At 39.6% G+C, this 17,375-nt stretch overlaps 1 protein-coding gene across 7 annotated transcripts in view; it reads right to left on the reverse strand.

The window, feature by feature from the left end:
• Positions 1 to 429: 429 nt before the first annotated feature.
• Positions 430 to 17,375, reverse strand: part of MAST4 (microtubule associated serine/threonine kinase family member 4) — a 342,363-nt gene continuing 325,417 nt past the window's right edge. For all 7 annotated transcript variants that reach the window (XM_030566014.1, XM_030566020.1, XM_030566019.1 and 4 more), the window contains 6 exons: positions 15,413 to 15,613; positions 13,881 to 14,110; positions 12,328 to 12,450; positions 10,058 to 10,194; positions 7,599 to 7,780; positions 430 to 6,742 (listed from right to left, as the gene is read on the reverse strand). In XM_030566014.1, coding sequence (XP_030421874.1) covers positions 2,874 to 6,742; positions 7,599 to 7,780; positions 10,058 to 10,194; positions 12,328 to 12,450; positions 13,881 to 14,110; positions 15,413 to 15,613 — 4,742 coding nt within the window. In that variant the 3' untranslated portion in view covers positions 430 to 2,873. The remainder of the gene's footprint in view (positions 6,743 to 7,598; positions 7,781 to 10,057; positions 10,195 to 12,327; positions 12,451 to 13,880; positions 14,111 to 15,412; positions 15,614 to 17,375) is intronic.

A 17,375-nucleotide genomic window follows, 5' to 3' on the forward strand; every position in this document is an offset into this window, starting at 1 on the left:
ACAGCATGTCAGAGGCAGAGCTAGGGAGAGCACCCAGAGAAACTGAATCCTAATCCCCTTCTCTAACCACTAGACAAGTGATTCTCAAACTTTTGTACTGGTGACCCCTTTCACACAGTAAGCTTCTGAGTGCGACCCCCCTAATACATTAAAAACACTTTTAAAATATATTTAACACTATTATAAATGCTGGAGGCTGACAGCTCATGACTCCCTGAAGGGTCCAACTCCCAATTTGAGAACCCCTGCATTAGACCTTGCTGCCCCATGCAAAATACTTGGTTAGCCTGTTCCAAAAAGTAACTAAACTGGCTTGGTAATAAGAAAAAAACAAACAGAAACGAGCATGAGCCATCGAATCACATGTAAACGCAGCGTAGTACTAAGCTGCATTTAGTAATGGGTGAAAAAGAGATTAAAGAAACCTAATAACTATCTTTTCATGCTCAATTTTTATTTCAGTTGTATGCAACTGCATAGGTATAAATATTTTTGTTCAGTATACAACAATTATGACATCCATAGGGAGTTTCTTAAAGAAAATAAGACTTCAAACACTTTATTGCACAGACCCTAACAAACAGGTTTTGTAAGCTGATAAATCTACAGCAGGAAGTCTACAAAGGAGCACGTCATAATCAACAATCACACAAAGATAGACCATCTAGTACACAGGTGAAAGGATCTCTAACAGCTCACTGGTAAGGTAAACACCAACAAACAGGTACTACATGAACACAAGTTTAAGCACTGTTACGCCTCCAAATGCAAAAAAACCAAAAAACCCAGCCAAACAAAAACCCAACAACCCTTATTTGGCAGAAGTGATAATGCACTATACAAAATATACATAAAAGATACATTTGTAAACAAATAGCTAGATGTGTTTTAAAGGAAATGAGGACAGTTTAAAAATGCAAAAGACTGTAAACTAGGAAATACCTCCCAGCCAGAAATGTCATGATACCTAAGTGCATTAGTGTTTGGTTAGAACAACCGCCAAAGCACAGCTATATACTGTAAATGCTGAGACCATTTTCTCTTCAAAACTTTTCAAAGCTATTTTCTCCAATTGTTGTATCGTGTGAGAGCACAGAACAAGAAATGAATGCAATAGCACAGTGTGAAAAATTAGGAGGACTTGTTGGCAATTTTATCTTTTAATCACAGACTCACTGAAATGAATCTAAACCCAACTAAGCATGGGGGGGGGAATTAGCATACTAGGTGCCTTACAAATCTCCAAGCCAAAATTACACTGTGCTTTGAAGAAAAATTGTATAGTTCTAGAAACAAAGAAATTCCAGAGGAAACTGAAAGTAGATTGGCTCTTATATGGTTATTTATAACACAAATAAGCAAAAATACCATCTTATTGATACCAATTTAAAAATACTCATCTGTATGGATATTTCTGTAGTGCTCCTGTACGCTTCAAACTTTACCTTTTGTCCTTCAAAACAAACCAAATACCTCCACACTAAAACGATCAGACAAATTCAACATGTTCCACAGTATACAAAATTTAAATAAGGCTTAGCAAAAGTAATAAAGACAGACACATTCTAGCACCAAATAGCTCCAACAGGTCCCTTTGTTAAAAAAATTCTGCTTTTTTACATTACAGTATTTACTTTTTTTTTCCCCTTTTCTTTTTTGCATACAAATAAAGAGATCATGTTATGAAATGCCAGGAGCTACTCAATGCATTTAGAAATGAATGTGAAACCCAGGGATTACTTGCTAAAAACAGCAAGTTTGCTCTATAACATAAGGCCCCAGCTATGTATTAAAATGTATCAATGTCAAGCTCTTTTGTGAAGATATGATACTGAAATCACTTTTTTCCTTTTTACCAGACTTGTCATATAAAAGAGAAAAAAGAGAAAAAAGCATGAAGCTAGTTACTCAAACCTACATACCATGATAACTGATATTCTTTACATTCATTAAAAAACAGGGATGGGAATAGAATGCAAGTCATTTGCTTCTACTTGTGCCTCATCTCTATAAAGGCCTGAATTTAAAAGAGCTACAAGGGAACCAAGACAGGATTGCGGCAGAAACTAAGCACATGTGCTTGCAGTCTCAGCCTTGTCTGAAGTGAAGGTCCCAGGTAGCCTCCCTAAAGACAAGATGAGAACATCTGTTTCACCAGATAATGCTACTCAACTGGGTGTAGTGTTAATGGAGGCTTTCCCCTTCACTGTAACTATGCCTATTCTAAATAAGAGGCAGGCTTTGCACTGAGGAGGTTCGGTTGGGTCTTACGTTCGATCTGGTGAAGCAGTTAGCCAGATACAGTACTATCAAAATCTACGGTTAGTTAAAATATACATAAAAACTTCCAATAAGCCATCATATTTTTTCTATTGTTTTTAACACTATATAGAATTTTTAACAAGTAAAAATGTGGCTTATTTTCTTTCCCTTTAAATCAGACTAAGTGTGTATTGTTTATCCAAGGTCTGAATTTCAGTAATTCTGCTTCATATTTGATTATGGCATATAAGTGGCAAAGCAACTATCGCCAAAAAAAAAAAAAGTAATAGTAAACAATGCAATCAGCAGCAACGTATATATGCTACATTCAAAACCAAACACGTCATGAGATATTTACAGGGAAAATCTTTTTCTCAACAACTCTCAACTGTAAAGGTAATTTTATACAAATACTCTATGGTAACAGTTTTACCGGTTACATTTGGGAAGGCATTTTGAAAAAGGACGTCTCTTTCTACACACTGCCCCCTGCTGGAGTGGCATGAAAGCTTTGCCATGTAAAGATACCACACAGTGCTGGTTTCAGAAGGTAGTCAAGACACATCAACACATTTTCAGCTAAAGTCTAAGTCATATCTGCCAAGTTAATGCTATTGAGAGGACTTTTTATGAGGACTGCTCCGTGAAGCATCCTTTCCTCGCCTCTGCCGTACTGAGTCTTTATCAGATGAAAGTGCAGTAGGACGGTCAGAGGTGGTTACTGACCTGGGAAAATCTTTACCTACATTCTGTTTTTTTGCAGCAGGAGGCTTAGCTTGAATGGGATCTTCTCCCTTTACATTAACAGTGTTGCTAGCAGAAAGAGGCTTTTCTTGATTTCCAGGTTTACTCCCAAGGTTTGAAGCAGGATGAAGGGCTTCTACTGGGATAGCAGAGCTATGCAAGGTCAACAGTGAAACGCTCTTAGTGATTTCTCTTTTACCATCCCCTGTAGAAGAGGTAGCTTGCTTTTTCAGTTCCTTGCAGCTGGTGTCAGGAAGCTCTGGTGAGCCTGTTTTAACCTTGGCTGAAGACAGAGGAGATGTTTCTTGCCTAGATTCAGGGAAGTTGGGTGGACAATTCAGCTGCTTTGATGGAGTTACAGCTGAATGACATGAACTCTGCACAGTGGCAGTTGATAAAAGCATTGCTGTAATCTGCTTGTTCGCATCTGTTAACTGTTTTTGACTAACTTGTCCCTTCCCTTTTGAATCTGGAGAGCCTTTGCTAACTATGGGTGCCTTTTCTGCTACTTTCCCCAGGTCACAGTTAAGGAAAAGGCTGGGCTCCAACTTCCCACTGTCATTCTGAACATAAAGTGCTTCAGTGCATTTTTGTCCTTCAGGTCTTTTGTCTGCAGTGATGGCCTGATTACTTTGGTCCTTGTCTGCCAGTTTGTTCAATAAGAGACAGTCTTTCACAGTGGAAAACTTTGGAGGCATGTTTTGCTTTTCATTTACATAGAGTTGCTTTTGATCAGCAGTCTCACTGAAGCCTGCTGTTTCCTGACTTAGAAAATGCTTGGAGTTTTCTGAGCCTGCTGGTGCCTGGCCGTTACAAGAGGATTTAGGTTTGGTTTCAGGAGTGCTGCTATTGATTTGGATTGAAGGTGCTGACCCATGTTCCAGACCTAGAGGCTTTTCTACCTGAATGTACTCATTGTTTAGTTTTCTCTGAGAAATAAGAACAAAAGAATGAGAATCCTGCACACTTTTATTGGCATGTTTCCCATCTTTCCGAGAGCCAGCAGCGGGCTGAATAACTGTTTCTTCTTCTTTTATGTTTGCAGTGCACTGCTTTTGTGCAAATGTGAATTTGTCAGAGTGCTTAGATTTAGAGGAACAAGTTTCATTTATTTGCCTGGATTTATTATTACTGCTTTCCATGTAGGCTGAACCAGTTTTGACTTGCTCTTGAACACCTAAATGCACATGAGCATCTATTACAGAGTTTCTGTTTACAGTCTCTCTCACAGAAGGGAAACACGAAGGGCTAAACTGCTGCCTGGTAATCAGGTTGGGTAGCTTTCTCTCTATAATATGAAGCTGTATATTGCTAGAGTGTTTCTGATCTTTCTTTCTCAAATCTTTGGAGTTGTCCTTCTGTGCAGAGGAACACACAAGTGATTTCTCACTCTTAGTATTAGACTCTACTGATTGTTGTACAGGCCTTTTGGGAAAAGCCATTTCACTCTTTGAGTCCATCACCTCCTGCTTGTTCATGTCCCTCTCTACAGAAGACCCAGCAGGGGTAATGTCATCTTTGGCAAATTGTTTTGGTAGATCTTTGCCATCTTTAGACTCCACCTTAGAGCCAGCTGTCTGCACTCTCGTTGTTCTATGTGTTTGAAGGGGAATGGCAAAGTCAGCAGAGAGTCTCTGAATGGTTTTGGAATCACTTGTTTTAAAAGCATCTGGGATAGATTTCTTCACAGATGAATCTCTGATCCCCTCAGCCTTTACAGAGAAAGATTCGTAATTTCTTTGTGTCACTGGATACTTGACAGGTAACTCCTTTTGGGTTTGACTCTCTTTTCCTGCAGTTTTTTCTGGGGTACCTTGGGCTGTGGAAGGTGTGGCAGATGCCAGGGCAGTGTGGAGACATTGATTATGGACAGTGTGTAATTTTGCCTCAGTCGCATGGTCCTTCTGTTTTGAATGGGAATCCTCTCTCTTTTGATCACCTTCCCTGACAGAAATGTTGCATGCAGCATCTGGGCTGGAAATCTTTTTTCCTGTTTCTAGTTCTGCGGTCACAGGGGTTGCTGGTGCATTTTGAAAACTCTTGCTTGACTGTGAAAATTGGGGCTCTAGCAGATTAGATTTACTAGACTTTGAATAGGGCGACACCACCTCTTTCTGACAGGATGTCTCCTCCTTTACACCATTGCACTGAGATGCCAGAGGCATGGAAGAGCCTACCTCATTGCTGGTGTTTTGACTTTCTGGTAGCAGGCATGAAGGCAGTTCGGTCTTTGAAGCCTGTGGCCCAGACAGTAAGGCAATGTCTAAAGTGCCTTCAATTGGTTTCAAACAAGAAACCGATCTCCCTTCTAGTTTATACTCCGATGGACTTTTTCTGACAGGAGACTCAGTAGAAATCAGGGCTGATTTTTCCAAACCAGTTTCCACTCGGCCATTTAAGGCTTTGAGAGGAACAAAAGAAACTGAGCTAATCTGAGCAGCATGTGCACTACTGATAAATGCTCTGCTATCAGCAACTGCAGCGGAATCCTGCTGTACATTGATGGGTCTGACTGTATTAAGTTGAAGGCATTCATGAACATTTGATGTCAGTTTGGGCTTTAACACTGGACAGAGACTGTCATCTTTTTCTTCAAAGGACATTTTCTTTCTGAGATAATCAATATTTGCAAGCTTACCATCTAGTCTTTCAAATTTGACAAATTCTTTTGTTGGTGCATTTTTATCTGTGCTTTCTCCCTTTCCATTTAGCAGCCTGTCAGATGAGTGAGGTAGCACATCTTGCAATGTACATGGAGGGGAAATTCTTTTGAAGTCATAAGAGAGATGGCTGAGTTCATTAAGAGGAGGCCCATGACATGGCATGTGTGTATCTAAAGGAATACAGTCATTTGGTCTCATGTTTGCATTCTTGTGAAGGGTGTCTTTGAGTATGCCACCTACTGACGGAGTCTCCAGAGCAGTAATTTTAGTTTCAAAGTGATTTGATCTTTCCAAAGCCTTTTGAAATGATTTTTTGTCTCTTTCTTCCAGTCTTAAGATAGCAGGATTTTCTGATTCACCACTAGGCTCATGTATAGTACTTGCTTTCTGCAGACAATCTTGTTTCTCAGCAAGATCTTGCTTTTTCATAACTATCTTGACCTTTAATTTCTCTCTATCCAGCTCATCAACAGACTCTTGCCTACCCAACTTTCTGCAGACAGGGCGTTTTAGGCAGCCTTGCTCTGCAGGCCTGACTCGGGTGAGTGATGGCACATCACACACATTCTCCTCCAGGCTCTGAAGAGTTACTTCTCTTTGGGACAATTCCCTATTCACCTCTTCTTGAGTCACTTCCAGGCTGTGTTTGCGTGAACATAAGTGTTTCTTGTCACAACCATAAGAAGGTGCAAGTTTCTCTTCAGACTGGACTCTCTTTAGCAGTGGAGACCTGGGTGGCTCAGCACTCTTTGGCCTCACTATGTGTCTCACAATAGTTGGAGGGGAATGCATCTTGCTAGGGAATGCCTGAGCGATTTTTGAATTTCCAATTGAATGTCCCAATAAAGGTGATGGAGATCGTTGAGGGGACGGTGGCTGGGGTGTTGGAGAAGGTGTTCGTGCCAAAGGGGAAAGAGGAATGCTGCCAGCTGACTTGCGTCTTCCTGACCGGTATCTTTGTCCACCAAGCTTTGGACCCAACCCGTGAAGAGTGCTGGGTCTTATGTGACCTGAGCCAGCTGGAGAATTGGGTCCACTTGAGCTAGGGGAGCTGCTCTGGGAGGAATTGGTACCTAAAAATAGAAAAAGATATAAAACTAGGAAAGTTCTTCAGCTCTTGTCTCTAATAACTAACGCAGATACAGCACACAAAAAAATGTACCGACAAGCATTTGTTCTACCTGCCAAAGCATTCCATGATTTGGCAGGCTCAAGTTACTGGACTGTAAAATAACATCACTCTTATAAACATGGTTTTCCCCTTACATTTAAATTAGCAATTATTTTCCCACAGGATTTAGAAGCTAATATTTTCTGTCATTTCAAAGAAAAGTTCCAAGCTTTCAGATGGTTTACACCTTCAGCAATGGATAGTAAGCAACAACAACATTTATTTTTACTGCTGCTAAAATCATGAGAACACTAAAATGGGGCTCGAGCAAGTGAAACAATTTAGAAATCAGAATGATGTGATGTGTAAAGTCTACTATATTGTTACGCCCACCTAGTTTTCCAATGGAAATCCATATTTATTATACCCCACACACTGGTCCCATGATCTAGCAATGCTTTTTCCAATGTAATTTTAATTCCTTTACTAGTAATATTCTCTCAACTGGTTTTAATTTGTCCATAGGTAGTTTCTATAGATGATTTATTCATTCATTAAGTTTCATTTTCTATTAATTTTAGATTTTAAAAACCAAACAATAATAAAATTTTGGAGACAAACCTAGCACACTGTTTCCTTTTAAATGCTTCTGTGCCATACTAAAATCTTTGATTTAGTATCATGGTTTTTCTTAATCCAAATGAAATCAAACTATCAAAAATATCTTGGATTTCACATAAGTGACTGTTCTCACTGGAGATCAGTACAGACTAAGCTTCACGAAGGTGGCACATATTTCCATCTCCCTAACAACTCACCGGATGGGAAATCAGGAGTGGAGCGGTAGCTTGGGGTAGGAGACCTGGGAGACAAGCTGTGAGTTGGGGAGCCAGGCAAGCTCTCTCCTGATGAAAGGGATCGGTTCAGGCAGGAGAAACTTCGGCTCGTGTGAAGAAGGGGAGAGGGCTGCTTGGCTAACTTCTTGAAGAGAGACCTCCTCCTAGCATTAGAATGGGAGAGAATTCATCAGGAGAGATGCTGCACAAACCATCATCATCCCAGCAGGAGCTCTTAATGCTGGCTTTTAATAACATCCCTGTTACCTCTCCAAAAGCGAACTGTACAAAATTGTAGAACTGCTAAGGCTTTAGAAAACGGGATGAATTGCAGGCAGATGGGATAAAAACGTGATTACAATCTATCATCTCTAAAAATTACTCACAATACTTCCAGAAAAAGTTTGAGTTACATATAAATGAGTGGTTTCAGAGTAGCAGCCATGTTAGTCTGTAGCCACAAAAAGAACAGGAGTACTTGTGGTACCTTAGAGACTAACAAATTTATTTCAGCATGAGCTTTCGTGAGCTACAGTTCACTTCTATGCATCCAAAGAAGTGAGCTGTAGCTCACGAAAGCTCATGATGAAATAAATTTGTTAGTCTCTAAGGTGCCACAAGTACTCCTGTTCTTTTGGTATAAATGAGTGTAAAATCTGATACATTATTCCTTTGTCTCCTCAGTTTAAGCCCATACCAAAAGGTATGGAATTTAGTGCATGTGTGTGCGTGCGCGGGGGAAGAGGGGGCGCGCAAGGGTCCCCTCCAGCTCCTCTTTAGATCCTTACAGTGTCTTCCTGTGTCCCCCACCTGGCTGATGCCCAAAGGGATTCTTTGAGGAAATAAAAGTCCTCTCCCCTCCCTTATGGGAGAGGGGAGTCCATGGAAAATAAAAGGAGGTGAGGGTGACCTGGAACTCAGGCAGGATGAAACCACTTTCAATAGTGTTCTCTCAACCATTGTGCCATTGTCTGGGGTCTCACCCCCATGGGGTAGCTCTCCGTTCTAAACCATTGATGGTGGGTCTCTTTGGAAATACCCAAGTAGTCCAAAATGGCGGCCTTTACTTGTTTGTAGTCTATTGCCCTCTCCAAGTCCAGATTACAAAAGGCTGCCTGGTCCAGACCCATCAAGTATGGGGCAAGGATCAGAGCCCATTGTTCTGGGGGGCCATTGGGCTGCTAGCACCACCCTCTAGAATGTAACTAGGAAGGCTTCAGGGTCATCGTCTGGCTCCATCTTGGTTAGCTTCACTGATTCTGGCAGGGGAATACCCTTGCATGGCCTGCTGGGACTCCCTGGGGGCACAGAGATGGCACCATCTGCTGCATCATCTCCTTTTGATACTGCTGTTGCTGGGCCAACAGTTTCCTCAGAAGCTGCTGGTGTGTGGTCTGAATTTTCTGCTGGATGTCCCACTGCTGCAGCAACTGCTGTTGGAACTGCTGTTGCGGGGCAGCTTGCTGCATCTCTAACCACTTTATACCACTGCTCCAGTTCCATCTTGCATGGAACAGCTGAGCGCTATCTCCTCTAAGGCTTTTTAAAAAACCCTTGTATCAGCTGTGGTTATGACTGCATTCTCCACCATTAGTGTGGAGCAGGAATCCCAGCCCCCTCTTCAGGTCCTTATACTGTCTTCCTCTCCCTTCTACCCCTCACCCCATCCCGGCAGATGCCCAAAGGAGTTCTTGGAGCAAACAAAAAAACGAAAAGTCCTCTCCCCTCTTTTCTCCCTTATGGGTGAGGGGAGTCCATGAGATTATAAAGGGAGATACGGGTGACCTGGAACTCAGGCAGTCCTCCTGGATCAGCTCTTTGGGTTTACTCCAAATGGGGTCTCCTTCCAGCACCTCCTCATGGGCACATTGCTCTGACGCTGGGTCTTGCAGCTTTGGGAGAGGTGAGACTTGTTTCTGTCTACCTCTTGGCAAGCATAGAAGGTAGAAGAGGCCTTGCAGGAGCATCTCATTGGTACTGAACAGGCCCAGAGGAGTTTGCCAGTCTCCTCTCTGCTAGTATGAGGGCATGTCCCTTCACAGCCAACAATACATGAGGAGCGGTTAAAGATACACAGTCTCCAAGAGGTTATTTAAAACAAAGATGCATTGGAAGACCCAAAAGAAGCAGCAACCACAATTATTCACTCTCTCATTTCTATTTCTGGTTTTGTGCCTTGCAGCAACAGTGCATCTTCAGGAGGGATTTAAATAAAGATAGAGTGGTGGTGGTGGTGGGGGGAATCCTGGTACAATAGGATGGGAGGATGTTTCATGAGCATGGGATACCATGGATGAAGGTAAAAAGATGGGTGTGGGAGGTGGAAGAGAAAATAATAGTGTAACAGGATGTTTTTTAGATGTGGTTATACATACATAACCACATTCCTACACACATATGCAAAAGCAATATATTTATCAAAAAACAAAACTATCACTCACCTTTCTAGGCTCTCTTTCTTTTTGGTTTTCTTACTGCGTCTAACCATTCGGCTCCTGTAGCTATTCCTCCTGGCTGGGCCTGTTTTGATTGAAGTGTTCTCGAAGGGGGTTGTAGTAATTGACACTTTGTTTCCACTCTGCCAAAATGATTAGAATGTTTCAGAGTGAGTAATACAGAACCACTTCCCTGTCAATTGGAAGTTCCATTACACTGAAAATGCAGCAAAACACAACTCCAACTTGGGAGTAGGAGCTGACAACATATGCAAGCACTCTATATACTTCTGAATCAATCATGTTGTAGGGACTAGTCACCAGGAACCAAAATACACATAAATTGGCAGGTTACCGTGTTCATCACTTACACATTCAAATCAGGTGCCTGCTATTAAACACTAGCACAGACAATTCTCAGTCAAGTTTTTGGGAAGGTGGTCACATTGTGAAGGATTCAAAGTTTGTAAGTTTCCTTCATGCCCAGAGCCATAATTTTGAGGCATAGTGTACAGTTTTAATTATTTTAATTAGTTAGAAGGATACCATGGGTTGGCCAAAATTGCAAATTGTGAAAGAATTTAATTAAAATTTTGTAGATTCCCCTCCCACACCCATTTTCCCACTACAAGAATGCAGCTGTCATTATATCTTGAATGAACTACTTCAGTGAACACTCTCTTTCTCTCAAGAAACCAGTCATTGCAACTGTGAAGCTGAGCTGGAGAACCCACCTCCATGCCAGCCCCAAACAAGTAGCAGCAAAGACATTTATACATGTTTGCTGTTTACACAAGTGATGATTTACTTATTTTAAGCTAAAAGCTTCTCAGAATTGTTTAACTGAAATGCCATGACTGAAAAATAAATAAATACCTATAGTTCTATGTTAGTAACAAAACCACTTGAGAAGAATAGTAAAGCATCAGGATAAAGTTTTCCTTTGTAACAAGACTGTGATGATAAAATAAATCAATTAATTCCAGGTCTGTTTTTTGGATGAATTGCATCATTGCATGCTGAATTTACTCTTATGAATATTGTCGATACCATCAGCTAATCATTTTTATTTTCCTCTCTGCAATTTCTCATCAGCTTTAAAAATGCTACTTTGGCTAATAAAAACTCAAATTTACATTAATTCTTTAGACAAGGAACACAAGAACAGTGAGAAACCTATTATAAGTAACTGGCTGCCTAAAATTATTTAACCAGGGGGTGTTTTATACCATATCCTTCTCACATAATTTATTAATTTGAGAGTTCCTCTGGTTTCAGAGAGGAGAAACAAATTAATTTCTGAGCAAAACATATATTTGACCTTTTTTATTATCTCTATATTCTGTTACGAAAGTGTTGCTTCCTAATACACTTTTATGACTGACTATTCATTTTGACAGGTGAAGTTGTTCATACAACACCATGAAATTGTTAATAATGTAGGATGCAAACGTACTGCTGTCTAAAATAATGCTGACCTACTTTTAGTCTGTGCCGCAAACACTATAGAAGAACTGCAACATAATGAGCTACAGTGAAGCAATCTGTAAGAGAATATTGAACTCTGAAAAAATGAACCATGCTGTAAAGCCTCTAAGAAAAAACAAATATAAAATGATCTAATAAGGCAGGTCCTGGGAAGCCGTTACAGAACCCCAATAGAGCTGTGTACAGGTACACGGGTCTATCCACATGGATCCATCTACAGGGTCAGGGCCTTAAAAGCTCAGTTGCCTGGCTACTTTTGAGACCTCTGGAATCTGAGTCTTAATAGTCCCCACTTTCTTTCTTTATCTTAAAGAACAGGAGAAGTTTTTTATTTCTTTTCTTTTGGGATTTTCTCTACTGATTCCATTTTAAAACAGGCACACTCTAAACAAAGTTATCACCTATAGCCTGAAATGGACAAAATAACCCCTGCTATGGATCAAAAGAAAGGATAATTAATGACATTAAAGGAACTGTGCTTTCCTGTGTCTCTACTAAATGTTATCTTCACTTTTTGAAGAAGACTGGGATGCTTAATGTGGACATGTCAGTATCCTAAATGTACTCCTAGCTACCTGCTACATCAGTAGCAATGTCAAGCACTAGCATAGAAATGAAAGGCTTGGTTGTGCTTATGGATTCCGTGGCTTCTTTCCAGATCTGTCCAAGCACTAAATACATTTTCTGATAATAACTAAACTTTGAAGGAAAGGGATACATAAACCAGACAGGTAGGGTGTAAAATATGAACTAAGATACAATGCTGTTCTAAAAAAGTAATACTGTACCTTTAACAACAGCTCTATGACTTCAGTGTGAACAAGGCCATGAACTGGCTCCCCATTGATATGTGTGATCAGATCCCCAGCCTTTAGGCCTGCTTGGTAAGCTGGGCTTCCTTCTTCGACATTCTGGAGGTTAGGGAAAAAGAAAAGAGTTCTTTGAACAAAGCAGGCTCACGGTAATCTGTTTTAATGAACTAATTATCTGCACACAAACTTTTGACTTTCAAACAGTAAACTACATTGAAATGGCCTTATGGCTTATTGTGATATCAGAAAAAGGAATTCAGACAGTCCATTCCATCTTTAAGTGTTCATTTGTGTCCAAATTTTACAGCTCATGTTGGTGCAAAACCCACTGAAATCTTTCCACTGACTTCAATGGGCTTTGGATCAGGCCCATTATTCCTGGCATGAGATGAAAAACAGTGAGTGATTTGCTCACCAAAGCTGAGAATGCAGATGTGAAACCAGATTTTGAATACCTCAAAGTTTACAGACGTGCAAATCTAAGATATCTGGTTGAAACCATAATAAAGATAGTGATTATTTGCATATTCAGATCTGGACTCTAGTTTCTGTACATGCCTCCTTCCTCCACTCAAAAGAATTCAGGAAGGTTCATATTTGGGATTTTGGTACAGACAGTGTAATATCAAAGCACTGAATCCAAATGGTCAGACGTAGAACCTTTGTGAAGAGGATGCTGCTGCATCAGTACTGTGGCTATTTTCAAAGTTAAATACTGCAGTAATTAAAAATAAAGCACCAGAATACAAGTGTCAGCCAAACTAAAAACTGTCAGCAAAATTTCATTTAAAAAATATTTTAGTTATTTATTTATTTACAATAAAGAAATCCATTTCCAAGAAAATGAATGACTGGCAATGAATAAAGAGCAACCAATAACCCACCCTTTGGCCTAGTTCAGTAGTGACCAGAAGAGAATATATAATCCCAGAATAACTATTTATTAAATCTGTTTAATCTTTTTTCCTATCCATAAGATGTCCCATGAACAGATTCATTCTTCAAAATTATTTGCAGATTTTAACAGTAAATATTCTTCTATAAATTATTCCAATTGTGACTATTATCATCAACTACACAACTTGTGCTTTGACACATATATATATAAATTAATTACATATGTAATTAACTTATGCAACTAATACATCTTAAGCAACATACACAAATAAATTGCCAACACAGCATGAATCTTGAATTGTATACTGAATTGTCAAAGACATAATTCATTTAGCAATTCACAGACTGTTGATTCAGTATAGAACTCATCCAGCCAGAGAACAAAATCAGTATCATGCGGCTTATGGAAACAAACCAACACAGCACCAATTGCAGAATCTATCACTAAACATATAATTTGAAAATTATTTGAATATTCAACCATTCTAATTAAATGGTGGCCCTTTCCACAAGGACAAATGACACCCTATCTGTGAGATATAATCTGATGCAGTTTGAAAAGGCTCAGAACTGCAAATATATCAGCTTCAAGCTTAGGTTGTGAGAAATGCTGAGGAAAATTTTATTCTTACCCAAACAATATGGTGCACGGTGTAGATATCACTGTCACCCACATAGACCCTGATTGCTCGGATGGTGAAGCCATACTTTTTTCCTGAACTGTGAATTAATATAGGTTGATGAGGGGTTGCAGAAGCAACTGAGGAATCGCGGCTAGGGGAGGAATCTCTGGAGGATGAAAGGTCTGAAGAAAGGGAATGTGGGGACATAGGACTTCCCAAAGGAGAAACACCAAACACATCTGGAATAGATGAACTTCCTGTTAGAGCACATTCTGATTGTACACAAACACACACAGATTAAAACAATGACCATTTTAACCTTAAAACTGGATAAAGATTTACAGCATAAAAAGCAACTTACTTAATGATGCCTGAATTGTTAAGAACAGAAAACTTCACTTTCACGATCAACATTAAAAGGACACTGGGAAGATACTGTATTTTCAAAATATTTATAAACTCTGTATTGTATTTAGTCTTTATAACTCCTCACCAGAAGCTTGAAATGACAATCTACTCTTGGAACAGATTTTTTCTTCCACCACATGCACTGTTTTGTTACTCACCAGCTCCTCTAATTCTCAAGATGTAAACTGTTTTGTTTTTCCAAACAAAGTCTTTGATCAACGTTTCCATTTAAAGTAAAAAACAAATAGTCTCCAATCTATTTCCCAACAAACACATACAGAAGGAATGCTATAAACTTTTCTAGTACATATATCACACAGACTTGTAGGCCCCAAAATAATGGAACAACCCATCAGCAAAAAAGACAGTTTTACTGTAGTTGGATTTTGGGTAACTCTTCTGATAATCCCAATTTAAATGTTGTAATGAATTCTGTAATTGAAACAATTAATTTCAGTTAATACTTAAAAGGATAACTTGACATTGTCAGGCAAACCACTATTACTTTTGTCCTGCTAGCTTAATTAAGGCCATATATTTATGTTTGCCAGTATAGCAATGATGTTTAGGGGTGCAACTTTTTGACAACAGTTCTACACTGACAAAAGCCCTAGTATAGATGCAGTTATACTGGGATAAAAGTGCTTTTACCAGTACAGATTATTTCGCTCATGAACTTATACAAGCTTGAGAAACCACCCTTTTGCCAGTATAAGCTGCATCCAAACCAGGAGGATTGTGTTTTATAGCTACATTGACAAAAATGTGAGGTACATTATGCCTAAACTCTGCTTACAGTGTTATTTCATAGAGCTATATCCAATTTAAAAGAAAAGAAAAGCTTGGTTTAATGCTTTTGAGTAGTAACAAATCAACCTGCACCATCTTTGAACTATTAAACTCCTTTTAGGACGGGTTACAGCATGTCCAACGTACAACTACTGCGCAACTGGATTCAAAGCACTGAGTGCTAACTGGATGTGTAAATTACCCGGCCATCTGCCTCTCATCCTGCTGTAACATGGAAAACAAAGACAAGTCCAGTTTGGACTCAAGAAATCTTGTATTTAGATCATGTTCCACATAGATTATGCACAAATCACAAAATTTCATATTAATAGATTTATTTCTACCTCCTGGAATCATGAGGGACAGGGCACTGGCAGACAGGGACTTTGTGACTTTTCCAGATATTTTCTTTTTCTCTGTGCTTTCTAATCGCTGACGAGCCATATGAGAAGCAGGTTCACTGGATGGCTTTGAGGAATTATCTGTACTGTCCACACTCTCATTTCTTCCGTTTATCTGATCTAAGTGCTCTGAAAAACTGCCAACTGTACAAAGAAGAAGGGATAAATACATTGAGGGAAACGGGGGGTCAGAAGGAGGAAAACAAAACAATCGCAAGGTGGGAATATGTATTTTAGTCCACACATTTACACAATATTAGGGGTAAAATAAAAACGACTGCAAAGAATTACAGGTTTTACATAGGTTAACAGGGTAAGGTGAAGTAATAGTAGCTGACATGGTTTTTACATCATTGATGTAATTAAAATGTAAATAAAATCTTCAGCATGTTGGTAGCACAGACAGGCGACACACACCTTCTAGAACTTAACTGTGCACTTATTCTGTATGTAGAACTCCCATTAAGGTCTATGAGAGATCTGAGTGTGGGTTTCCTGCAGCATCCAGCCCTATCAGCTCTTCTAACAATAAAAGAAAACACCTCTTGTGAAAGAACTGAAGTACCAAGGAGGATTCCCTTTCTAAGTTCTGGGTGTTTGGGGCAAGGTGGGGAGTGACTTCTGTGCCCAGTACCACAAACATAAGTATGGGAAGTATGATAATTGGTAATTTAAGACTCAGAAGCACAATGATGTACTTCGTTATTTATAATGAGATGATACCATCTCAGACATTACTGACTGCGGAGGGAGGAGACCACCACTTAAAATAATAAAAATGGAGAAAAACCTTACACCAGCTGATCTACCTGCAAAGGACTGGTTGAACCGTATAGTGATGGATGCAGGAGAGTTCTGTGACCTTACAGGATGGGCACATAGAAAAGCTCAGCCACTTTATTTAAGCGGATAGCAATAAGAACCCAGCAATTTCACAGATCAAAAGAACATCCTTGCTGCTGGCACTCTGCAGAGCAAATAAAAACATATTCTCTAATTTAACTGAAAAAAGAACAGGAGTACTTGTGGCACCTTAGAGACTAACAAATTTATTTCAGCATGAGCTTTCGTGAGCTACAGCTCACTTCTTCGGATGCACAGAATGGAACACACAGACAGGAGATATTTATGCATACAGAGAACATGAAAAGGTGGAAGTATGCATACCAACAGGAAGAGTCTAATCAATTGAGACGAGCTATCATCAGCAGGAGAAAAAAAACTTTTGAAGTGATAATTAAGATGACCCATAGAATGGTGTGACTGATGACCTAATCACATCAGTCACACCATTAGGGGCTCTTTCACCTGCACATCTAGCAATGTGATATATGCCATCATGTGCCAGCAATGCCCCCTCTGCCATGTACATTGGCCAAACCGGACAGTCTCTACACAAAAGAATAAATGGACACAAATCTGACATCAGGAATCATAATATTAAAAAACCAGTGGGAGAACACTTCAACCTCTCTAACCACTCAGTGACAGACTTGAAGGTGGCAATTTTGCAACAAAAAAACTTCAAAAACAGACTCCAAAGAGAGACTGCTGAACTCGAATTAATATGCAAATTAGATACAATTAACTCAAGCCTAAACAGAGACTGGGAATGGTTGGATCATTACGCTAATTGAATCTATTTTCCTATGTTAAGTTCTCCTCACACCTTCTATGGGTCATCTTAATTATCACTTCAAAAGTTTTTTTTCTCCTGCTGATGATAGCTCATCTCAATTGATTAGACTCTTCCTGTTGGTATGCATCCTTCCACCTTTTCATGTTCTCTGAATGTATAAATATCTCCTGTCTGTGTGTTCCATTCTGTGCATCCGAAGAAGTGAGCTGTAGCTCACGAAAGCTCATGCTGAAATAAATTTGTTAGTCTCTAAGGTGCCACAAGTAC

Source organism: Gopherus evgoodei, chromosome 6 (assembly GCF_007399415.2).
Source record: "Gopherus evgoodei ecotype Sinaloan lineage chromosome 6, rGopEvg1_v1.p, whole genome shotgun sequence".
Lineage (NCBI taxonomy): Eukaryota > Metazoa > Chordata > Testudines > Testudinidae > Gopherus > Gopherus evgoodei.